General features: G+C 40.7%; 1 protein-coding gene and 1 long non-coding RNA gene across 3 annotated transcripts in view; one reads left to right on the plus strand and one right to left on the minus strand.

The window, feature by feature from the left end:
- The window catches only part of wasla (WASP like actin nucleation promoting factor a), a 42,273-nt gene extending 16,534 nt beyond the window's left edge, over nt 1-25,739 (minus strand). The window contains exons 1-5 of one of the 2 annotated variants that reach the window (XM_063197009.1): nt 25,346-25,739; nt 8,355-8,489; nt 8,090-8,176; nt 5,141-5,237; nt 3,735-3,758 (exon numbers count right to left, since the gene is read on the minus strand). In XM_063197009.1, the coding sequence (XP_063053079.1) occupies nt 3,735-3,758; nt 5,141-5,237; nt 8,090-8,176; nt 8,355-8,489; nt 25,346-25,450 (448 nt within the window). In that variant the 5' untranslated portion in view covers nt 25,451-25,739. The remainder of the gene's footprint in view (nt 1-3,734; nt 3,759-5,140; nt 5,238-8,089; nt 8,177-8,354; nt 8,490-25,345) is intronic. The other variant, XM_063197010.1, reaches the window with a different exon arrangement.
- On the plus strand, nt 10,627-13,845 carry LOC134446782 (uncharacterized). Its single transcript, XR_010034491.1, has 6 exons — nt 10,627-11,152; nt 11,253-11,352; nt 11,523-11,613; nt 12,125-12,207; nt 12,791-12,889; nt 13,788-13,845. It is a non-coding gene; the product is annotated as an uncharacterized LOC134446782 (long non-coding RNA).
- Nucleotides 25,740-26,660: the final 921 nt, after the last annotated feature.

Consider the following 26,660-nt stretch of genomic DNA (forward strand, 5'->3'; position numbering starts at 1 on the left):
TCAGCTATTACAGTGTTGTTTGTAAAGTACTCTGTAAATAAAGGTGACTTAATAGATTTGACTATGTACACCAGTGCAGTGATGATGTGCCCTACTTGGTAAAATACAACACTGTAAGCAGCTAATCTTAGAGAACTCCCCTGTTCGAGATGGTGCAAATATAAGGGATTGCAACATGTGATCCTTTAAATGAACTGGAACATTCAGGTTTCAGCACACTGCTTTTGACACCATTGTGCTACACTTTCAAATTGAACTTTCAAATTCTCCCTCAAAACAACAGCTGCATACTGGAAAAACAAAAAGGCTGGAGCTACATCCGTTTACAGTAAAAGGAAAAGGACTTTATTGTTCAGCTCTGAAAAAAAGACGATCTGAAGCCTATTTGCCGAACATCAACAGCAGAGTTCAACGCTGCAGCGCAGGGTTTAAACTGATAACAGTGGAATGGAAACTAATACAATGTCACATGTGAAGTGTGTTGCACTTTGTTAAGGCCTCCAAATAAATAGCTCCAACAGAGATCCCACTGCAAGGCAGAGAGGAGAGGAGGAATGTCAGTCCACTGACTCAACACCTCCCCCGGCCCCTACCTAAAGGAAGCCAGCTGCCCTAACAAGGAAGTGGCGTCTTTCATGATCTATACGGCACGGTAGTAAACTAGACACGCTGAACTGAGGACAGATAACATGTAGCCTAAAAGCTTTGCATAGAAGACAAAAATGAGATCCAATCCAAAGATTAATTCAATTCTGCCCTGATTAAAAAATGTATTCTCACTGCCATAAAAATGCTTAATGACAGATAGAACATGCCATGCACAGACAGTGCACAACTTTTATGTTTGACGTTCTCCATTTTTTAAATGTCTTTTTATGCTATGTTGTATGCTAAGTATGTGAGTGAGTACTGTATGCAATGCAGTAACTGTTGAAGCCCAAGACAAATTTCCCCCTGGGGACAATAAAGTACACTCTACTCTACACCATGTCAATTGAGCAATTTTGGAATGTTGATGGATTTCCAAAATTCTATTAAAAATGATTGCATTTCTTGCTTTACTCAAATTACTCTTGCTTTACTCAAAAATGCACACTATCAGTTGTAGCGAAGGACATGTTTGTATAATCGGAGTGTGACTGAATGGAACAGGACACACAAAGGCATTGGAAGGAAATAAAATCTCCCTGCAGTATTCTACAAAGGTCATACCTCATACAATGTCCTTGTAAGGACATTATAGTTAATGTTGTACCGGTCCTGGCCAGTGATTTGCAATCTACCATTCAGTAGTCTCATTGTTACGCATTCCTAATTGTCTAGGTTGTATTTTTATTTCTTTTTTTTTATTGCGGTCCATGGACCATTAGTTGAATGTCCTCATTGCTTTTACATTACATTACATTACATTATGTTATGTTTAAGATGAACTGATACCGTTTTGAATAAAATGGAAATACAGAGGATAGGTAGGGCCATATACTGTACATTTTCCTATGCACAGGTCTGAATCTTGAATGAGTGCCATACATGCCACTAAAAGACGCAGTCTGACACACGCACACACACAGGCATCATTAACACAAAAAATACACATCCAGACGACGGTTTCGGTGTTTAGTAGCAACAATGCAAGAGGTTATGAACAAACACACAACAGCACACCGCAACAGTCACAAAACAACCTGTGAATTAGCTCAGAATTAGCTCAGCAAGTTAGCTCAGAATTAAAATGACCATTGCAAAACAAAACAAAAAGAAAGAAAAACAGCATCCAAGGAACCTGCATTTGTGACATGGTAGGCTGTATCTGGTAGGCCATTTCTGCTTATGACTTTGGAGACTCTCAACCTGTCATTTAAAACCCAAATGCATCACATTACGGTACATCCACTGGAGAAAATAATAACACTGTGATTAGGTGAGAACAGTGAGGGGCAACATGGCGTCCCAGGGCAAGTTCCACTAGTCTGGCCTTGCCATATCTTTGCACTAGAATTTCAAATTTCAAATTTCAACAATCACCAACATTTGGTCATGACATCGAAAAGCGATCACTGGTGGGAGGGGCAAACACCATTGAAGTTTGAAATGTGCACCCCCCTCCCTTGTTCGCTGATTGGCCGGTTGTCTGGTGACACCTGGCCAAGACATAACTTCGGAAGGATTTTTTTGGATTGGAACCTACGTATGGCAAGCACATACCAGAAGATTCCAGTACCACACACCATATTTGTTTCAGTTATTCACTGAATGAGCTCTGCAGACAGGTAGATGAGGTCATCGTTGAACTCATAGATAAAATGTGCAATGGTAGGATGAAAGAATTTGGAATACGTGGCACAAGATTAACCCTTTGGAATCCATGTTGCCCATCACTGGTTTATATCGTTTTAACAACCACATTTATTTGCCTTTGTAAACCAGGAGAACTGGGCTAGAAACTGAGTGTCACAGCCTCTAAACAGGTAAAGACATTGCCATAGATAGTGTGTGAGGCTAGACAAAACCAACCTATAGGAAGGGTGTGGAACTAGATTACACTAGAGAAGCTGATAGGCAGGGTGTTGAACTAGATTAAATTAAACTAGACAGCAGGGTGTTGAACTACACTAAATTAAACTATAAGCAGCAGGGTTTTGAACTAGGCTAAATTAAGGCAGAAGGTGTTGAACTAGACAAAATCAACCAGCAGGGTGCTGAACGAAAGCAGATTACTGCCATTGGACTACTACACTAACTTATAGGCAGCAGGGTGTGGAGCAGCCAGTGAGAACAGCTGAGTCAGTAGTAGCTCACATGACCAGGGCTCTAAATTAACCTTTTTCCTCACCAGCCAAAATGGCCACTAGATATTAATCTTACTATCCAAACACATACTAATGAGGACAGTAAATGGGTCTTCCCCTCTAGCCAAACTGAAATTTCACCAGCATTTGGCCGGTTGGCTGGTGTTAATTTAGAGCCCTGCACATGACCATTGCGGTCTCTGCTCCTACTGCCTGCCTAAGCCATAGCGGATGACAAAAGACCAACAAAGGTCGGCGTCTGCGCCTTGAACTTAATACTCGTGTATTGCTTGGTGCGTGCACTCCCAAAAAGTAGGAATCACTCAAGATAATGGAAAAAAAGGAGGCGCACACAAGACTTGTGTGAAAAAGTGTATTGAAGCCGAAATGAAACAACAGAAGTCTAAGGTTAACTGGAGAAACAGACGTTTCGGAGCTAGTCCATTCTCAATGTCTCCAGTAGGACCAGTTAACCTTAGACTTCTGTTGTTTAATTTCGGCTTCAATACACTTTTTCACACATGTCTTGTGTGCGCCTCCTTTTTTCCAATATCTTGAGTAAGCCATAGCGGAAACAGTACAGGGATAGGTCAAGCAACTGTGTTTGTGTGTGAGAGAGAGCGAGAGAGAGAGAGAGAGAGTTCTTGAGTGGTTACTGTATATATACACATCACAGTATGCACTCGTGAGAATTCAGTGTATGAGTGGCTGTGTTCATATCATGATATTGTATAGTTTGTGTTCATATGTACTTATGTACTTGTATACATTATGATGGGATAATATTAATTAGCTAGTTAACAAATTATACAATGTATAGGGTGACACATCGAAACTACTATTGACTTCTTATGGAACACAATTAGCAAAATGTAGAATAAAAAAAGAGTTAATGGGACTGAGATAAGGTAAGAAAGAGTAATGAATCTTTCAACGGTCACATACCATTGGGAGGGTCACGTCTTTTCTCTGAAAAAGAAAACATGGACATGGGTTAAACTTTTTAAATGCTGCCTGGAACTTGCTAGTTAGGAAAGGGAAGTGTACAGTGGTAGACTGCTAGAGTGGAGAAAAGGTGGGTGCTTTAAGTTAATTTGATGGCAAGGTGGAAAGTTATAACGGGTAGGTAGTCCATCAATGTCAAACATAGTCCTCATTGAAGACTTTTAACTCAAGTAAAGATCAAGGTCTTAAAATGACCAGGACTTATGGCCTTCCTTTTCTTGCATTTGACATGGTGATATGTTTGACACTGATGCATTACACATTACATTGACAGTAAAGGGCAGCCTGGATACAAAAGCTAATACCACTTGACCCCACTACTGAACTCCCTCCTATTCTGTTTCGTATCCTGGGGTGCAAGTCAATCTTTGTCTTCCCGCAATTCCCTGTGACCTCAGTGTCTCTGCAACTCCGTTGGGGGAAATGCAAATAAGAATTCCCCCTTGTCAACCTGTGCTGAGCACCTTTTTGGGGGCCTTTCTCCCATTCAAAATCCTGATTAAAAATGAAATGAACAGCTTTAAATTATGTTTTTGCGAGTTATTGAACAAAAACCTTGATTATTGATGACATCGAGAGTTGTGTCACAGGGAATTACGGGAGGACAAGAAGATTCACATGTCCCCTGGACACAGAAACAAGAAACAAGCAACAAGAACAACTAGAAGAGAAAGGCAGAGAAAGGTTAGAAAAGTGGTGAAATTAGTTTGTGAGGAAAGGTGTGGTGAAGGGTTCTACTATAAGTTCAACACTTATTAAATAGGACAAAGGGTTAACACTATGCACAAGCAGCAAAGAACAGTGCCATTTACAAATAATAACCAATCCTGGTTAAATGTCTTCAAAGGAACTGAGAAGGCTCGAGATACTACAACAGTAACACACAGATCAACAATTTCAGCTTTCTTGCTATTAGGTAACATCACTTGACAAGTATCTTTCTATTTGTTTCTCCTATGGAAAAGCACCACCTGGTAATCTCTGATACTCACAGAACTGCAGTTACAAATGTAACCATCATCCTAAAGCCAATCATATTAAGCTGCCGTCCAACCCTCTCAAAGGACGCTTACATCATCAGCAACTTGTGATCCTCCAATAATCAGAATACTGTATGTATGTATGTTTGTCATGTTGTTACCCAGTAGTACTGCCTCAAAACGTTGCCCCATGCGTCATCACACACTCAACTAAGTGATCACCTACAAACTAAAAAGGTTCATTAGGCCTGCTGATAATTTACAATCTCTTTCATTTTCAAGACGAAACTTGTCAAGTGCAAAATGTTTTGGTTTTTTTGTTTGTTTTGAAAACGAAAGAGATTGTTAAAAAGTACAATTGATTACCTGTTCGCCGTGATCGCCGGTTGAGAAGGTCTCCAAGTGCTGCTCTGAAACGCTTGGCTTCCTCTTCACTGGCAAAGTTAAGACCCACCTGGCAGCTCTGGAAACACCAGGACGGCTTCATCAATATCAAATTGAAAGTTCTCTTCCATTAACAAAAGTTTGACAGACTTACTCAGCTAACTTGGCTGAAATAACTGGCTCTACAGAGACCGGCTGTTTATTTAATCTGCTTTAAGTGAGTACACCTTGGGGTACTAAATACGAGAAACACGCAAGACTGTAGCAATGTTATATTAATAATGTACATGTAAACAGGTTATGGAGCAGCCTTGGACTGCCCCTACTTCCTGTGACGACACCCAACATTCCATGACCTAGTCAGTCTTACCAAGTTGGCCGTCTTTGATTTCAAAAAATTTCCAAGATTTGGAGCTACTTCAATTCAATCACTTCCAGCGGCTTGATAGGGCGGGTTCAAGACGTCAAATCTTCAAGTCTCTTTTGTTTCAGTCAAGTAAAAGTTTTTTATATCTTTTACCTGACATGTTTCGACAGTGAGACTTTCGTCTTCAGAGGGTCACCCCACTCCCCTCTGATGAAGACGGAAGTCTCACCATCGAAACATATCAGGTAGAAGATATTTAAAAAAAAATGTTAACATGTCTGAAACAAAAGAAACTTGGAAGATTTTATATACCACTGATTCTTGAAAGTTTGGCAAAAACATGTCCCTGCAGTAAAATATTAATTCTGTTGAAAATCAACTAAATTTTCACAAACAAAATGAACCCAGGTAATGGCCAAGGGGTCTGTCACACGAATACACAGTTGTTTGAAATATTTAAGTGTAATTTTATTACTTTTCATGGCTATAAACCTGTCCACACCCTGTAAAAACGCCTGTCCCAAGGACTGGCATCATCATTTCAATTGACTTAAAATACAAAAATCACTAACAGAATTGAACAATATCACCATGATGTGGAGGACCATATTAAAGTGGTTCTACAGATGTGCACATAGTGGATGTAAAACAATATTTACTATTATTTACTGATTGCTCAAAATGTGTCCAGCATATTGGTCACCACCGTCAGATTTTTTCTAAAAGACAATAAAATCAGGTATGCACAAGGTAATTTTCATTATTGAGGACCCCTTTTCAAACCTTCAGCTCTACTGCCTACTTCACCATCACTGAAGCTCCTGTAAGTTTATTATTTTGTCCTCAATTTGTTAATTTGTTTGGACACTGGTACTGTCCCAACCATAAACTGTCAACACCGTCGGGGGTTTTAATAGTATTGTATTACATTAATGTTAATAAATATATTTTTTTTCAGAAAAGGTATGAAGCACCCAAGAAACAGAGCGAAAATGAAATGGCTAATGTGAACAAACAATGCATAATATTTAAAAGAGTGGTTTTTTGTCTCACACCGTCAGATGTCACCACCGTCAGATTTTGTTCTGCTCATCATGTTGTTCCATATTTTACTAAATTGTGCTGGTTAATGAAACATTACTAGGCATGTTAGTAATAATTGTGATCTAAAATGATACTCTAGCCACCACTGAGGTGCATTTGGAGGTTTTTTTGTCAGAAAACCTGACGGTGGTGACATCTGATGGAGTTCACCAAAAAACACATGTTTTACGTGTTTTTGACATGTTTTAAGAATATGCATACAATAAGTGTCTACAGTTATGTTGAATTGTTAAAGTAATTCACTTTAATACAGTAAACATGTGTTTTTACTTCTAATTCTGTCTGCCGCTGTTGACAAAACAAGAAAGAGCCCATTTTATGAAAAATGTTAAACATGGGGAGCTTGGCCAATGCATTCACTGCACAGCTAAGACCTACATCTATGATAATACACCTCTATATTTTGGATTTGAACAACTTAAAAGCTGTTTTTACCACATTTTCAACAACCAGTGGCTTACTTCCTAGATAATCTAACTAATGAAATAAAAAGACATGCTCATACTGTGCACACACAAAATTAAAGTGTTTATGCAAGATGCCATTGACTTGAGAGGGCTATTTATTTTGCTAAATGCAGGTACTAATTAGGCCACTTTCACCACTCTCAGATTACTGTCACCACCGTCAGTTCTTAAGTCACCACCGTAAGAAGGAGTTTTGGACATTTTAAAGGAATGTGCTTACAACATTTTCCTTAGGAGTTGTTGAAATATCAAAGTAATAGCCAATTTAAGCCTACACGAATATTTGTGAAATTACAAAAAATTGTTTGTTGTATTTAGGCGTTAAGTAAGCATCGTTTGACGGTACATATTTTAAAATTAGAACACATGAAACAGTATTAAAATAGAACAAAAGTGAATTTTCAACATTTAAAGGCATATGTGTGAACCAAAAAATACACATAATCACTTAAAAACTCCAGATACATATGCAACCAAATCAATACAATTTTAATAACTTTTAATTGTGTCTGACGGTGTTGACAAAAAACAAGCTATGGTCGGAGAAAAGCCTGATTTCTGAAAAAAATACATAATGGGGAGATTGGCCTTGTGCATTTCTGAAAAGCCAAGACCTTAGTCTACGAGGATATACCATATAATTTTGTAATTCACTTTGTTTTTTTCTGTCAACATTACAACCTGTTTTAGCCACTTTCTCAAGAATCAGTGATACCTTTAAGACATAATGAACTCATACATCTATTAAAGGGTCCAAGGCTTCTTCTGTCATTGCCCCAGTTGGTAGCCAAGTTAGAAAAAAAAGAGTAGTCTTATTGATTATAGCTTGAACCAGTAAGGCATTTTTAGACACTGGTTAAGCCCAACCTCTGAGAACTCCATTTGAAACGCAACTTGGTCAACCTTCTACAATTGCACGACTATGTAGTCACGATAGCCAGGCAATTCCATTGAAAAGTGAAATTACATTTAATGAACAAGGGACAAACTTACATCTCCTGGAAATGAAATGAAGTATGCTCTTGAGAAATTTGATGAGAAGTTATTGTACAATTCTTGTTCAAACAGCATCTTTCCTTCCTGAAATGATAAGACAAAACTCAGACATCCATGGAATAATTCTTCATATTCAAATATTCAAATTATTTATTAGATGATAAAACACACAGGCACGACTGCACGCACACACACCGTCACACTTGCACAAGCTTTAAAATAAATGATCATTTTTAAGAGGAGGTGAGAGATGAGGTCTAACCCGGATGTCAAAGACTCGTATGAAGTAGGATCTATTGGGGTTGTCTTTGACGAGGCAGGCCACCCCACAGCACCTCTTGATCCAGGCATGGCTGCGATCCGCCCCGTACACCTGAACCACAGCTGAACACAGCGTCTGGCAGGAGAGACACAAGTAAATAAGTAAGTATGTACTGTAAATACACATGGTAAGTATGTAAATACACAAGGTAAGTATGTAAGTATGTAAATACACAAGGTCTGTCCAGACCGTAAGGCAGGGATGGGAAACCCTTTTCATTCGAGGGGCGTCTTAACATTTTATTAAGTCCTCCAAGGGGAGTACTAGTATGGACACAATAGTCCATGAGCCAGACCGCCGATCGCAATCGAAAGGGTGGGCAAAGTCTTGTTGGTATTTTAATATTGATATATATGTCTAGTTTATGAATTGGTATGATAACCTTTGCAGAACAGTAGCTTTATCATATTTATCATGCATTTCTTATTTGAACCATTTTACACTAAAAACGCCTAGGCTAATTTGCTAATATCTTGATAAATTGAAAGTAAAAATGACTGTGAGGTAAATATATTTATAGGAAAAGTTGTTCTACAAACTTCTTAGATAGTTTAAAGGGCACGTTACACAGATTTCCCACTTAATTTAGTTCAGGCCCCCATTTTCACTGACTTTTCATTAAAACATTAGTGTTTATTTCCCAAGCGAGAAAATACTGGTAGATTGGGTACAAAAATACAACAATTTTCCCAGTTTATCATCTACATTACAATACAGGTGGGTTTTGTATTACAAGTTTTCTTGAAAGTTGTGTTTCATTATCCACACAAAGTGTAATGTACTTAAATGTGAGCTATTTTACGTACACACCCAAATTTGATATGTAGACAAAGACCTATTGGATGAAGCAGAGACTGCACTCTTTACATAGACTAAGGATAAAGTCACTTTTTTACCATGCTGTTATTGAGAGTGTACTACACTATACAATCCAGTGGCATGCAAAGACATTTTGGGGGGCAGGTGCTCAAGGTCGGGGCGGGGGGCATGTGGAACTTCCAGTTTCCTTGCCAGAGCAGGAGTGGGGAGCCGTTTTCATTCGAGGGCCACTTCAATTTTTATAAAGGGCTGTACTATGAACACAAACCAGGATTTCCCCCTGCAGTTAGGCCTATATTGAAGGTGGACACCTTCACAACAGACCTCACCTTCACTAGGTCCCCTGAAAACATAACTTAATTGTATTGCAAATTAAATTTCTAACAGTTCTTTACAAAACATGTCATATTCCATGTGAAACTGCATAAGATTAAAATTACATCAGGGGCCGTAAACGGCCCTTGAGACATAAGTTAGAGTCCCCACCCTTCTATTATGCTATGTTACATCAAGGTGAATTGTCACATGCTTTTGATCTCAAGAATCGTTACCATAGATGATCATGCCAATATGGACCACATTGTGACAAAAAAAGAAAAAAAAGGAACTTAAAAAAAGGCCTTTTTTCGTCCAGTACGGCAAAGGGGCTGTTGCTTTAGAACCACCAAGTCCGTTCCTAGATCTGTGCATGCCAATGATGCAATCACTTTTGTTTGGAAATAGTAAAAATAAAGTCCCAAATCAACAGACTGACCCGCTCTGCACTTAAAGTAGGAGGGGTGAGGGATCACCGAGTCCAGAGAGCAGGCCAGTAATGGGGAATAACAGATTACATGTTTCACGATTACATTATTAAGAATAAAAAAATGATGAGTTGCATTTAGGCCCGGGTCGGTACATGTATTCGTATCGAACCGACCTCGGTACGGGGGTCACGGAACGATACGCGCATTGCCACGGAGAATACATTCGATACGCTATGAAATTATTTGGGAAGCACAGCAGCTGTTTGTGGCGCGTGAGAGAAGAGTTCCGCGCAAGCAAGCACTTTGCGTCGGAGTTCTTTAATGTGTATGGCCAGAACACATGTAACCACTGCATCTGTGCACTCCCGATTGGTTTTGCCATCCAAAACCCGCCTTCAAATTTGCTACGCATAAGGTAGCCTACATTATGCATTCGGCTTCATGCGAGCATGAATGGGGAGAGAGCCCAGACAGCACGAAGCATCTTGCCGACGTTGGCTATTGGGCGGCGACATCGGCAAAACGTCGAGGCCTTTTTTGCCTTATAATCGTCATGCCAATTAGGTTGGTTTTAGATCGGCAAAATAGCGGCAGAAAAGACAGTTTCCTGCCATGGTTTGCCGATGGTTTGCCAACTTAACCCCAACCATCGGCAACGCGACGTTTTACCGAGCAATTTCCTAATGTTTCCTCCCGATGCTTTGCCAACTTAACACCGACCATCATCTGACAATGTCCCAAACACAGTTTGCCGATGGTTTGCCAACCTAACCCCGACCATCGGCAACGCGACGCTTTGCAGATCATTTGAAGACCCCAAAACCAAAAGCCAGCGCCTGCTTGCTTGCAACCTGAGCAGCGCGAGCTCTGTTTGAAATTATTTCAGTTGTCAAGGGAACGAACATTTTCCGTTTACTTTACTGGACGTCGCAGCAGTAGTATTAGCCACCGCAATCGTTTTTAGTTAGGCATTACCATTATTTCTGTTGAAATGTAGGTTTCAGCATTACAAGTCAGGCTTGATTAAACATTATATTAGGTTGCCGAAATAAATCTCTTCACCTGTCATGCTGTCTCGAATGACCTCCTCATCGAGTTTCTAATCGATATCCGACCTCACTTTTTCTTACCGTTAGCAAGTTAGCTAACGTGTCAAACGTACCCAGCAACCAGGTGAGTTTTTGTTTGGTTTTATAAGTTATAGTTTGAGATGTCACATTGTATGTAGGTCGTGTGTAGTCTAACAGCGTTTTCTATTGTAATACAAATGTAGGCATACTGCTCCCGTAATCAAGTTTCCTGCTGGAGTCGGGCTGTTGATTCTTGTCTAGCCCATGATGACTGGTTGAAAGGACATTACAAAATAGGCTACGGTATGTAACACAACGATTTTCTTTGATGAACTTGCAATGCACAGGAAACACACACCACGTGAAGTGAGATAAAATAATATTGCATCACATTCATAGCCCTTACTATAAGTAAGTTAAAGAACTCCTGAGTTCATAGCCTTCACTGCAATGTGTTGCTCTCGTTTTCACAGTCAATTCACCACAAGTCAAAATCAGATCAACAGACAGGGACATCGGCCTTCTCTTGGGAATATGCCAGATATGCCATAACAAGAAAAAATGGTAAGTCTATCACTACATAAGATCCATAACAAAATACTATTAGTTAAATCTTAAATGTGACCTGGTGGTATTATTGCTTGAATGCTTATGTTGCACACTTAATGAATAAGGTCCTCAAGTAGAGTTTCGCTGAGTTCGTTGTTTATTTACATTTTCCTCAGCATAACTGTACAGCTGACACCGCTGCCTTCTGTATCATAACAAAGCCTGTCACTTCCACGTTTCGTTCTTCTTATGTGACCGAAGTCACTGGCTACTGCACCAGAGAGAGTCTCTGCACTCATTGCTGGTCCTATGATGCCATCTATTGGCGAAAACGTGCAACAGCATAATTAAACTAAAAGACAGCTTCTGACTGGACAACAAAAAGACAGGGAATGAGAATAAGGGAATAAGAAGAAGACAAAAACGGGGGGTCCACTACACTTGCATACAAACTGTTTGTGATGCTGTCACTCATTTTCTAGTCTATATCTTGGACTGAAAAAGGATTACATTATTATGTTTTCAGGTGTTTTGCCCCTGCGGTTGTGAAGAGGATGCTGTGGAGGTGGCAGCATGAACGTGTCACACAGACATTGGCTAAACTACTCGGTAGGTACAACGAAATAAAAGAAACCACCCCCTCAACCCTGTTTATGCTGCACTGTACCTATTATAACCAGTTTTTATATAGATCATTATTTGAAATACTATGAGAGCCTTTCTGTTAGGATACTGTACAGCAGGGATGGGCAACTGGAGGCTCGGGCGCCACATGCAGCCCAACTTCTCAATTTTTTTTAAAAAAAAAAAAAAAAAGAAAAAGTACAGTTTTTAACCCCCTATAAATCAATAGTGTAAGCATTCCGGTATAAATAAACAAAAAGTGAAGTATCCTTTTGTAAATTCTCTCAAGTGCGTGGTGATGTGGTTGTGGTAATTAAAATGTTGGCCCACCTTACAATGAAAGTTGCCCACCCCTGCTGTACAGCCTACATCACTTGTACATGTCCTTACCAAATAGGACACTAGCTAGCTAAATGTAACTAATATGGTATTGTGAAAGTTATATGCCTAAATGTAAACCATAATATTAAATTGTGATGGACAGAAATCAACTAAACCAACATATTACATTGTGAATGTAGTTGCGCAGTGATACTGAGACCGACTTATTCCTGTCTTTATTTGCCAGGCTTCTACACTTGCCCTCAGAGTTCACATATGGTTAAGTGCACAGGTGGCCAGCCAGGTTCAGACTGATACTGGTAACAAGAGGAAAACATGCTGATTGGTAAGTGAGATCCCTGCTAAAAAATCCACACAGCACAACAAGTAAGCCTAGTTTGTGGTATCAAATGTAAAATGTAAGTTTCATCAAAAAGTTGTAGAACACATCTGAATAAATTGCAGGCCATCAAAGTAGTGAATGGGCAGGGAAAACACAACCAGTAGGCTTATGAATTACTTTGACTCAGCACAGCACAGCAGATGTGATGCTACCATTCCTTGGGAATATGACACAGAGGTCTGCTATTCCATTGTAAATATTGACTGGAAATGTTCATGTTTCAACTGTTTAAAAACATTGGACTCAGGGGAAAAAATCTCTAGGTGTATATAAGTGAAAGCCCACCTTTGCCATTGTGACACAGCACACAAGTATACACACAACGAAATTGCATTTTATGCCTCACCTGTGCAAGGGTGCAGCCTACATTGGCATCCCAAGGGAGCAGTATGTTGCAGTGTGGCAGGAAGGTACCATGCTTGGGGTACCTCAGTCATGGAGGATGGAGGAGAGAGCACTGGTTAATTACTCCCTCCACATACCTGGCGGGCTGGGAGATGAACCAGCAACCTTTGGGTTGTTCAGCCCTGGGCTACAGGACACCCTAACCGCTTACCAATGACTGCCCCACTTATCCATGACTATATAAAAAAATACCACAGAGTAGCGAGTACACTTTTAAATTAAAAGGGTCAATATAGATGATAGACTTTTCATCCACAGGCAGGACTTAGGCTACATACAGTAGATGGTGAAATCCTGCTTACAAAAACTGTTCTCAATAAATAGTTGTAAACTTTTGACATGTCAAAGTCATAGCCTAAACTGTAGGGTATGTTCTCATGTAAAGGGTAATTTTCACATCCAGCCCATGTTCACAGATTTTTTTTTTCTCCTGCAGGAATGATTCAACGATGGACATTTTGCTTAATTGTGGAATAAATAAATGGAAAAACGTCTATGATGTCTTGTGTTTTCATTGGTGAGGCATATGGTGAAGCAGGAAGACCTCAAATAAGGCGGAATTCCACTGCAGCGGTGAGAACATTCAGACGTCTTTTTGTTTATGGAAAGAGCTGATTTTCTGGCATGCTAGGTGATTTTCTGACATGCTAGTTTCATAACTGCAACCTAAAATCAGCTGTTCCTCGAGACGTCCGGATGCTTTCCTCGCGCAGATGGGGTACGTCGAGTAGGTCGTAATTAAGTCGTAATTAAATCGGTTAAACATTGGCTCATGAGCGGATATAAGGCGGGCAACCGTCGGCTCATGGTAGGACTATAAATAATTATATCGGCATAACGTTGGCTCTCCATCGCCTGTCGCCTATTTGCCGACGTCTGCCCAACATCTTGCCGATGAGCAAACGGTCCTTTCAAAGACGTCGTGCCGATGTATTTTACATCGGGCAAAAAGCATCTTGCCAACGTTGGCAAGACGTAAGTGTGCTGTCTGGGAGGGGTTTGAAAACCCACCTGCGTAATATGTCACTGAAGTAGTATATGTTCAGTTTATCAACACCTTGTGCCATGTCGAGCAGTTTGTGTGCTGGTGTTTGGCTAAATAGTAGTTCAAAGTCTTTCTAAATCGATAGGCTACGTTGCCGACAGCCTAATAACAGCGAATTAATCAGCTGCCGAGTGAACGCGACTACTTTTAAAACAAGCCTGCCAGCGCGATGGAAAACAAACAAAACACGGTCTTACTGCTTATCAAGTTAATCAGTTCAGCTGTATGTCGTTCCTTAATCTTGTGAGATAAATAGCAGTAGTCTTACCTGACATTTAAGTTAACAAGACACGGGGAAAGAATCCTCTGCCTGAAAAGTTTTAACTGAACTCCAATGTCGCGCGAGGGCATCCCCCCTGTCCTTGAAGCTGCTCTCAAAGGCGTTGTGCTATATAAACTATTTTGACCGTAAAATCGACTAGAACGAAGTGATAGGCTACTTTTTTATTTGGTTCGTCATTGCAATGTAAATGTTAGCCGTGTTCCAAATGCAGGAATGTGCTCTAGCTGTGACAGAAAGGCTAGGTCCTTAAAGCTATGTAAAGACTGTCCTTGAAGATCTATATAAGACTACCAATGAAGTAATTTGTCAAAACTACACTGACAACCTTCTGGCCTTTTCAAGATGTGGGAATTCTATATAATGATTGTTGTTTTAATAGCATTTAATAGGCTTTTGATTGTGTGTAGTAATAATAATAATAATGATAATAATAATAATATCTCAATAATAACAATAATAATAGTAGTCTACAATATTTAAAAGCACCTTTCAATAAAAGATACCCAAGGACAACGCTCAATAACAATAATTATAATAATAATACTATTTTTTTTTTTTAAATTTACCCTGTACCGTACCGAAAATGTACCGTACCGTGGGGTCTGTACCGAGGTACGTACCGAACCGTGACTTTTCTGTACCGACCTAGGCCTAGTTGCATTCCCTTACAGTTGCTGCTTCAGTGTCTGGTAATGAAAGTACATTTACTATGTGAAAATAAGTGATGGTTTCTAGATTCACATGTTATGCTATTCTAAAATTTTGATCATTCCACACATTACCTAGCCTGGGAGTACCCATGCTGCCTTGCACGTTCTTTTCGAACTGCTAGACGATATAGTCTGGCGTTTGCCGCCAGACAACACATTACCAGAAACCCAGAGAAAACACATAATGTGCATGTGTGTTGGTGTGGCATTGGCTGTGTGTCTGTGACTGACAGATGCAGTGGACAGCATGAGTCTGCTTGCATTTGTCTCCTTCTGCTCAGTTATCTACCTTCATCTGGCTGTCCCTGCTGGTAACTCTTATAATATTGTCTTCGGCTGAGTTTCCCAAAAACACTTAAGTAGTAATAAGTAGTACTTAAGTACAGTATACTGACAAGGCGCCACCTCATACAAAAGTTCCATAGCCTCCAGGGATGGAAAGTAACTAATTACATTTACTCAAATTAATGTAATTGAGTACTTTGATGAGTAACTGAGTCCAAAGTAGTTATTAAAATAGGTGATTTTACTTCTACCCAAATTACAGTTTTTACAGTATTTTACTTACATTTGAATATACCTTGAGGTCCGAGTAAATTCTGAGGTAGGCAAAATTGAAATAAAGGGGAAAATCTGTCAGACATGAAGGGAAATTGTGTGTTTTTACCATTTAACATAAATTATATATTTTGGACTAATCTATTGGATGACTATCTCGGGCCCGCCGGCCCCATACCATTAGTCCGACAGCCCACAGACGGTACACAATAGAGTTGCAAGTAACTGGCTGGGAATAGTAGAGCACACACCAAGGACTCAAGCTGAGGGAGTACCAGCGCAGCCTGAAAACAGTTGTTGTAAAATATATACAAGAATTATTGTTTATTAACAAAATTATTCATGAATTTAATCTCACAACTGGCAATTAAATGAAATCCACCAGACTATTTCCTTTGGTAGGCTTCCCAGTCTTTGCAATTTAAGGCCCACGACCCAAACGCAATGAAATCCAGACCCTTAAGTTCAGAGTAATGGGCTGTTGTATGAATGGGCTGACCCTAGCCCTGCAACTTTGCCACACCAGCACACACAGAATTTTGTTGTCACGATCGCCAGGTTATTGGAAGATGACTTGTGCAGAGATAGCTAGAGGTCACGAAGGGTGCTATTGAAGGAAAGCGATATAAAAGCAAACTGAAGGTAACTTTTACTCAAATCACATTTTTATTAAGTATTTTTTTTACTTTTACTTAAGTAGATTTTTAAAGATGTAATTTTACTTTTACTTAATTACATGTTTTAGTATTCTTTCCACCCCTGATAGCCTCTTACTGGAAATGGGCCTGGCGACAGGCCAATTCACTCTTGGCTGAAAACGCTGAACTACATTATAAGAACATTGCTAACATTGCCCAGCGCATGTAATGACTGAGATTGGAAGATAATTACTCTCTACCATGTTGTTAGATGGTCAGCTTAGGTCCCGTGAAATGCGGAACTAAGGGGCGGGACTTACCAAGCTCTATTACCATTTTGGTGACAATAATGACACCAAATAATGACAATATCTGTTATAATAGAGGGACTGCGTTATGGCGTTAAAGGCGGCCGGGGTACACCACATGACAGTCGGAGTACACCACATGATGGTTTTCTTGAACTACTTTGTACCCAGTGTGAGTACCACCAAGCCATGAGGTTATGTGATAGGGTATACAGTATCTTTACTTGAAATACTAATTTTCTAATGTAAGGGGGAAGAGGCTAGGGCTACAATAGAAAAGTAAATACAAAAATAATCATAAAAACACAAAAGGATGTGCAGGTCGTGGAAAGCTCAGCCTTAAAGCTCACGATGAGTTCAGAGCTCTTTCAAACAGTTTTTTCATGAGCTGGGACGGGACTGGGAACTGTCCATGGACCTATTCGTGAAGCATTTAGGTGCCAACTCTACATAGCATCGACAAATACGTAGAACATAAATACAGCCCGCTACCAGCTTTTCTGCACTCAGCATGGAGAGTGTGAATCAAGCCAATTTCCACCATGTGAGGACTAGTAGTAGTAGTAGTAGTAGTAGTGTGAGGACTACCTCCTCATGCAAACTATGTGTGCCAACTATCAGTCTGGCATCTGGAAAGCAAGTCTTCAGCAGCATCCACAAATCCCAAGCCCACTTGACCATGTCTGGGCCAACGATGAAAATGTCCATCTCACTATACAGTGGATGTGGGGATATTCAGCCCCTGAGGCAGTGTTACAACTGATGTTGCAAGTACAGCCATCAATGTAAACTGCTGGATTGCCAATGTCTGAGAAGTAGCTGGAAATGCTGCACAACCCTCTGAAAACTTCAAATGTGTATATCAGCATGAAGAGGATAATCATGGTGACATATTTACAGATATTTACTAGACTGAGTCAGATCCTGAGGACTGAAATAATGCTCTTTATTTATTCTTGCTGTTGCAGGAAAAGTTATTTCATATGTTGTCATTTTTATCACATTTTGTCAATCACATATTGCTTTGGTGATTCTATTAGGTCAATTGGTATGGTCTAACAACCTCTTTAGGGTCTTGATTGAATGGAAAGCATCCCTGAGGAAATGTAGGCACCCTGTGTGGTCAACAAACTGCATAATGACAAAAAACAATACAGTTTTCACATTTCCGTTTTACTGGTCCACCATTTCAATGCATGATCATTCACTAACTACCTGTTTGCAATGGTTATCATGCCATGTTAATGTACAGTATGGTTATCACATGTTAGTATGTGTTTGTTCATTATGTTTTTTGTTTTTGTTTTACTGTTGGGGGAAATGTAATAATAATAAGCTTAATAAAAACAAAAACGGATTTCATATTTTATCACATTTTGTCATTCACATATTGCTGAGGTGATTCTATTAGCCTATTAGTGTGGTCTAACAACTCCTGTAGGGTCCTGATAGAAGGGAAAGCATCCCTGAGGTCATTTAAGCACCCTGTGTGGTCAACAAACTACATAATAACAAAGAACCACAATACCGATTTTTCACATTTCCATTTTACTGGTCCACCATTTCAACACATGATAACTACCAAAAAGCTACCTGTTTGCAATGGTTATCATGCCAAACTGTTAACTTGAGATGTCCAAGAAGTAAAAAAAACAGATTAGAACTTGCCCACCCGTTCGATTGCGAGAGGTCAATTTTTGGCTTCTGGCTCAAGGCCTACAAAACAGGATTTCCTCTGTACTTCGGGACTCTATTGAGGGAGGCCACCTTTACTGCAGATCCCACCTTCACTAGGTCCCCTGAAAATTTCTTTACAAAACATGTCATATTTCATGTGCAGTCATCGGTTTTCAAAAAGAACAGTGTGACACTGCTTCTTCACGGATCTTTATTTTTGGTGAACCGTGGTGGTGAACCTTTTTTGAAAACTGAAATATGGTTAAACCAGAAATATATAGTCACATTAGATGTTACAGTTACAGCCATGCTGGCAGAATTAAAAAGGCAAGCACCTAGCAAAAAAAGGAACTGTGGAATAGGCAGCTATATGCCTCCAGGTTGCTCCACAGTGTTTGTGTAGAACATGCTTCCTGGCCTCAGCCCGGGACAGAAGTGCAGAGTAAGCAGTGGTGAGCAAGCAGCCTGGGGACTCCCATTTCACGCTGCTCACGCCTGACAGCCAGACAGGCTGCTGTGATCATGAACCAGATGTCAGATCAGCAGTGGCTCCCTCAAGGCTAGGCTACACACTGTACTGTATGCACTAGGTCCCAAAGAGCTACGTACAACACTTATGAGGAGGCCAGCAGCGGCTCCAGCCATACTTAACAAACTGATAAAAAACTCTGCCAAATAATTGAGATAACGCATTCTAAAAACAAATACAGATCTTCGTTCTTTACAGATTTAGCATTTACCTAGCCACAGTAGCCAGACTTGCAAAAGGCTATATTTGCGGTGTTAATAAATACTATCACAAAGAAACTCTAATCTCCGAAATCTAATCTCGATCATGTAGACCAACTCTAATGTAGACAAATCCTCCTTCATAAAAACCCTAGAGCCTAGATTCTAGCTAGAACATTGTCAAAAAGCATGTAGCAATGCACACAATTTTCTTTCTTATTATCAATTGCAAAAGGAAATTGTTAACATTTCTCTTTTTTTTTTTACTTATTCAGTTCTCCTCTGACCTTTTGCTCACTTTTTCTGACCAAAAAAACACACCTCCCTCCCTGTCTTTCCTGCTACAAGACAGACAGGAACCTCAAGGAAACAGGTTGTGCTGACTAGTAGCTGGACCTCACCACAGACACGTGTTGGAATCAGGAGGATCATACACACACACAGTCAAAGATGGAAATTGGAAACACAAAAAGGAAGACAAAAAAACAACAACAAAAAACCCAAAACGCTTACATAAGCTTTAATACTTTACTACTCTGCTGTGCTTTTCCCTGCTCTGATTCTGCACTGTAAAATGCACGTCACTCAGTCAAGGACAAAAAAACACTTATACAACATTTTAGCACAAATTTACATCTCTACCTTTATCCAACAGGTGACAGCATGGCAGGATTTATTTGGCATTACTGGTATAAAGCACAAAGACAGCTAAAAGTGCTTCAGGTATCTGTGCGAAACGATGACCAGGTATCACAGAGACATGCTGGGGCTGGGGCTTGCAGTGCTTCTGGTGGATTTTTGCTGTCTTGAAAGCTCATGTAGCTCCAGACCAGCACAAACAAGTTATCTGTCCACTACAAACCAGCAGAGAGCAATATCCTTCAATGCTGAGCATGGTGCTTCAAATGATGAGGATCTATTCTGCATCCTGCAATATGCACAATCATGCTCAAACTCGCAACCTCCCAATTACAGCAACCCTCTGGCATGGGAGCACAGCACAGGTAAGTTAAGATGTAACCGATCCCCTGGGGGCCTATTGCACTATAGGCGGAGTGATCTTAGCATAGTAACCTACTGTATTCTGTGATGTCAGGCAGTAAGTACCTCAAGTAAACCAACGTAAACATCTCTGAAACTCGTCATTGCGCGTTCGACTCTTTTCTCAATAACTCTTACTTCAGCTCTGAATTTACAAATGGTGTTTCAAACTAGGCCTAAGCTTAATCGTGAGTGAGTGTACCAAGCACTCCGAGATGTAGGTGATCATCCCCAGTTAAAATTCCCCCAGAGAATCAGTGACAAATGGTACCACTGAGCTTAAGGTCTGTGGGCCCATAGCTCAGCGCTACCACATCTGTATGAGTGAAAGTGAAAGCCCAACTGGGGAAACTCCAACTCCCATTGTCATTGTGACACAGCACTCCAAAGCACACAAGTGTTCAGTGCACACAGCAAAATTGCATTTCTGCCTCACCCGTGCAAGGGAGCAGCCCCCAATGGCGCCCGAAAGGGAGCAGTGCGGCGGGACGGTACCATACTCAGGGTACCTCAGTCATGGAGGAGGATGGGGGAGATCACTGATTAATTACTCCACCCACCAACCTGGCGTGTCAGGAGTCGAACCGGCAACCTTTGGGTTACAAATCTGACGTCCTAACCGCTTACCCATGAGGCTCTGTGGGAGAGACTTTACAGACATTCTACCACCAAACTCTGCTTGTTGACATGTTGCATAATACTAATTGGCTTTGATCTCCAAACACCTCAATAAAGTTACTCTACTCTACCTCTTGGCTGAACCACCTTGAACTCTACTAATTGCATTTATCAACACCTGCATACCTCTCTCCTGACACCTACCCTGTGATATCTTGCACTGTCTGGGCTTATCTAGCATTGGAGGTCACTTGGTAGAACTGTCTGCTGGGCAATGGACGATAATATATTGATTTGACTTGTAAAACAGTTGTGTAATACACTAATTTGGTGTGTCTGTGGAGACGCCACTGACTGATGAACCCAAGCCTTGGGTGGTATTTCAATAAGGTACAGTATTTTCAAGTGATGAATGTAAAATTTTGAACATTGTGACCTTCCATATGGTTCAGAGCAGACATAATGCAATTATGCATTTGCTTACTTTGCTACCATCAGACTGAAGAAATGGCCAGATTTATTGTAACATAATCAGTTTCTGGTATTAAATAACAAAGGCTGCAATAAAGAATCAAGGTTGTATCAAATGCATGTGTCCATATGGATAAAACACAGCTGAACTGCGTTATGTGCAGTGTGCTACAATTTGTGATCACTTTGGCAACCTTCTCATTACAGGGAAAATACCTAGTTTGTGACATACCACAGTACTGTATTAACTTAAGCTTATGTCAGAGAAAAATACATAAAATCCTTTTTTGTTGTCTTTTATTATTTCATGGGTGGATTACGTTTAGACTTCAACAGTCTTCATCAGATTCACTCAGACACACTCAGAAACTTCTCACTCAGAAAACTAGTCAGCCTTTGTCCTGCACCTTTTCCTGGGATGTGCACAATCTTCTTCTTCAACAGAGAAAAATACTGCCACTACAGTTTGCTACAGTTCCCTGCTTGAACAAATCTTTTTGGCCACGTTCTGTCAAACAATAGGATGTTCAGCACACCTACTTTTCAGTTGAAAGCAACATGGTGTTACTTTTCATGCGTCTTGAACGTGGTCCTGGTGGTGGTGCAACATTACATGGCCCCGGCCAAATGGACACATGACTGCTGCCACAGTCGCAGTCCCCAGTGTCTCTCACACAGAGAGTCTCTCACAGCCATCACAGCAGCACTTTCATTGCAGTCCAAACTCATTGGACTCTGACTCACAGTCACAAAGCAGAGCTCAGCGCACACACAAGAGACACAACGTCTTCAACAACCAGCCCAGCCAGAAAACAACCTGGGAAGGGGCAGAATAGGCCTCACCAGACAGTAGCCGGCCTCGCCATATCCATGATCCAATACAAAAAAAAAAAGTTTTTCAATATCACGATTCACGATCGCATATTCAATATGATGACTAGGGGTGTAACTTAAGTCACAGCCTCCATGACAATACGATTCGATGTCGATTTCTTAAGGCAGTGATTCGATTATTTTCGATACTTAAGAATGCCCCGCGATAAGATACGAATTGATTTGATTTTTTCCAATAACTTTTCCACTTCTATTATGGAGCTAGGGCATTGGGTAGGGGCCAGCGATTCGATTATTTACAATACTTCAGAATGCCCCACGATTCGATTCGATCGTCGGCTGTACTAGGATCGATGCATCAATACATATTGATCATTATTTACACCCCTAATGACGACCTTCCAGACCCTCTGTGCAGATTAGGGCTGCTACGATTAATCGACTAATCTATAAAAATTAGTCGACAAGAATTTTAATAGTCGACTAATCGTTTCATTTAATTCAATGCTTTTTTACTTACATTACTAATGCTTTATTACTTTATTGAAACCTAAAATTGCCCAGCCGTATGAATTGGACGTCGTCATGATTTAAAGCTCATTGTGAGCTCAGGGACCTAATTTTAACGGTTTCTTTCTATTTTCCCAATTTTCCTTGAGGATTAAAGTGCTAGAGTACTTGAAAAATTAATCGTTTGACTAATCGACTATTCGAAAAAAAATAGTTGATGGATTAATCGGGAGAAAAATAATCGTTTAGGACAGCCCTAGTGCAGATGAAATTAAAATGAGAGGATGCCGGTAAGACCAGGTTATGCCAAGAGAACCCTGCTGCACATGAGGAGACAGCTTAAATTTTATTTTCACAGTGAAGGATAGTGATGTTTGTTGCAGGGGATGTTGGCGTGATGGGCTACTATTGACAAAGAAAATAGATTCTCACTGTCTGTCTGTCTGTGTGTGTGTGTGTGTGTGTGTGTGTGTGTGTGTGTGTGTGTGTGTGTGTGTGTGTGTGTGTGTGTTGACCAGATTTTTGTATGCAAGAGAGATAAGGGGCACTTCCCTCTTCTCTTTGTGCACAGGAGGAAACAGTATCCCATCTTCCTCCTAGCCCTCCCCTCCCTGCCACACAGCACAGGCCACTGATTTAGTTTGAGATTAGCGATTATAATGATTGGGTCAGTTCCTTGTGTCCAGTTCCTGCCCAGGCTTTGGCTACGAGCGCTACAGTCAGGGGTGCCGACAGGCGGGGGGACAAAGGGGACAGCTGTCCTGGGCGAAAGGAGAGACGGGGAGCCAGAATTGGGTCCTCATTACACTGTATCTATTGGGCTGGGTGGCCCTTTCAGATGACTTTGTGCTGTGTCCTGCCAAAGCTGTCAGCGGCCCTGGCTACAGTATGCTATCCAATCAACACACACCAGGCACCTAAACAAAACCAAGTGCGTTAAAAAAACACACACACACTCACACACACACACACACACACACACACACACACACACACACACACACACACACACACACACACACACACACACACACACACACACACACACACTCACAATATACAAGACTACTGGAAATAACTGGATGGAATCAGAATGGTAAAAAGGAACCGCATGCATGACAACAATGAAATCTAGAACCTTGAGTATGCTACAAGCATTGACAGTAAATAGAATGGACGCCAAATCAACGCTATTTGCCATTCAACGCTTTGAAGCCAGATTTGGGAACATTCCAACTTACATTCCACCTTAGCAACGCCAAACGCAGGTGCTGATTGGACAACAACAAGACTTCTAACGGTCAATCAAACCATGTTCTGATGCTCATTGGTCAATTTAACTTTTAATATCTCTCTAAAATAAAACATCACCACAAAAAATCACCACCCTGGTAAGTTGGAGAGCAAGGGGACCTACTAGTTGAGCGAAAAATGATCCCCCTGGAGTGGCATTTAAGGGAGATACAGGGTTTTATGTCTCTCATAGGAATGAATGGGATTTGGCCATTTTTTGGTCTTTTTGGGTCCAACCTTGGCTCCAACTTGGCTTCAACAATGAAATAGAATTTTGGCCTCCATTCTATTTACTCTCAATGGTTACAAGGTACCCTTACATTCCTTCCTGACAAAATAGTGACAAAGCACCATGCCATTGCTTCTGGGAGAGTGTTTCTCCAGAATCCACTGCTTAGTGAATCAGCAGATGGTGAACTCTCACTTGTGTCCAACAGCAAGGAACATGCTGCCTCAGCAAATCTCTCAAGAAAGATATTTGCTGAATAAAATGAGTTTTACCTTGCTACAGTTTAAGATCTTTCAGTCAATGGGTCTTAACAACTGGGACAGTGATTTCCAATTTTAGGTGACAGTCATAGTAAATGTAGTAGTTTAATGCAGTCTATTTTTAATGTGCATACATACTAAGTGTCTAGGCTATTGCACAGTTCTAGGCCCGTGTGCCACATTGATTAATTAAGTTTATCTTCCTGTAAATGGATAAGGCCTACATCACTGCTCTGTGGTGCCACATAAAAACACAGTGGTTTCTCCGATCACCATGCAAATCTCACATGAGTGACAGAAGGTGAAGATGTCATTTTTACTACAACCACAACCAACCAGATGCACACGCCCAATCTAAACCTAAGGAATAAAGTGTATGTGGTTAATCTGGTGGTTCACTCTGCACATTTGTGGACAGACCTGGCAAGGTAGCTAGTAGTTATTGCCTATAGTTGAGACAGCAAAGCGAATTGTGGTATGCAACAGAACTATGAACACTAAAGCTGCAAAGTCCAAACTCATTAAAATGTTTCCCTCATATCCAAGTCACTTGCAAGGGGCGCCAGGAATCGACCAGGCTGCAGGGAAGTAGCTAGGCTAGCTGGCTCGCCACTGTCAAAACAACTCAAAAGCCTTCTCTTTAACGGGGTGTGTGTTAGGATTTTTTTTTTTTTTTTAAGATAGCCACCATCGTTCGTGCACAAATTCAGTAAAGACTGCGCATACAGTGAAATCACCAGAAACTGACAGACATAGGGTGTATGATGCAGAAAGTAAACAGTAAACTTACGATGCATTTCCTGCCAAGATTGTTGAAGAGGCATTCGTTCTCTTGTGGTGTGAGAAGCAAAGAGCCGATGTTTGCAACTCGCCGCTGGGACGGGTGGTTACTCATTGTGTAAATTGAGGATTTCTCAAAAAATCCACCTGTGACTCTTAAAACTGTTGGTTACATAAAATATAATAAGTCACGGGTCATCGTGGCCTGTGGCAGGATCATTCCAATGCACTCCTCTAACGCCCAGCCAGAGGGCAAAATTGCCCTCGAATTCATAGATTCCGTGGCACTATATCACTCAATTATCTGCATTCACGTTTGTAGATTAAGGACAATATTTTTAAGGGGAAAATATCAAGCTAAACTTTCATTCCCGAAGTACAGCTGCTACAGCGCTATTCCTCAATCCAACATGGCAGCAGGAAGGACGAACTACTTAGGAATGTTTGGACGGGGGGTGGGAATGCCGTTTCTCCATTATTAATTAGTTGATTCCAGACAAGGCTACATCTTCAACTTGAAATACATGTATTTATCCCCACTTTAGTAACTGTGGTGAGCTATTATTTAGACGAAAACGCATTTGTAGTATCTTGCAAGCATATTTTGATAACGAACCTCCACCATTTATGATGTGGTCTCTTCCTGTTTGCCTGTGGATCGTGCAGTATGCGGATGGGAGTGTGCACACTGCACAGGGAGGGGACTGCAGTTAGCAAGTGGAGTTTGTCCAGTGCCCACTGGCATGGAAAGTGTGCAAGGCCTAGAACTACTCCCTAAAACACAATTATCCTTTGATGTACAAATGCAAAAAATATTCTTGTAAAAATGCCCCTTATTATAATTCCTAATCTCGTCTCCCAGTCACTTTCCCCTAGTCATCAGCAAGTGTACAAGGCTTTTTTCCTCTTTTCTTTTCTTTTCTTTTCTTTTCTTTTCTTTTTTTTTTGCTTTGCCTGTCATAATAAAGTTGACCAGATGAGCACATCATGATGACAGAGACAACAGAACCAGCATGCTGAAGACTCTTGGAATCAGCTCTGGACACCTGTTATGATGAGCCACCCCCTACAGGCCCCTGGGCAGGGGGGGGTTTGAGGGGTTCGTTCGAACCCCACCTCCCGTCCCCCACCCCCACTCGAACCCCCCAACACTGGGCCAACAATGAAAATAACTGTCAGATAGCAGTAATTTGAAGCAATTCATGTCCATTTATGTTAAAAAAGGACAGCAACAGACTCACAGCAAATTCATAATGAATAAAATATGTCTAAATTGAAATATTTGAAGTGTGCTTGTGTATTTGGGGACTTTGGAATAGGGAGCC

This window comes from Engraulis encrasicolus, chromosome 4, assembly GCF_034702125.1.
Source record: "Engraulis encrasicolus isolate BLACKSEA-1 chromosome 4, IST_EnEncr_1.0, whole genome shotgun sequence".
Classification (NCBI taxonomy): Eukaryota; Metazoa; Chordata; class Actinopteri; order Clupeiformes; family Engraulidae; genus Engraulis; species Engraulis encrasicolus.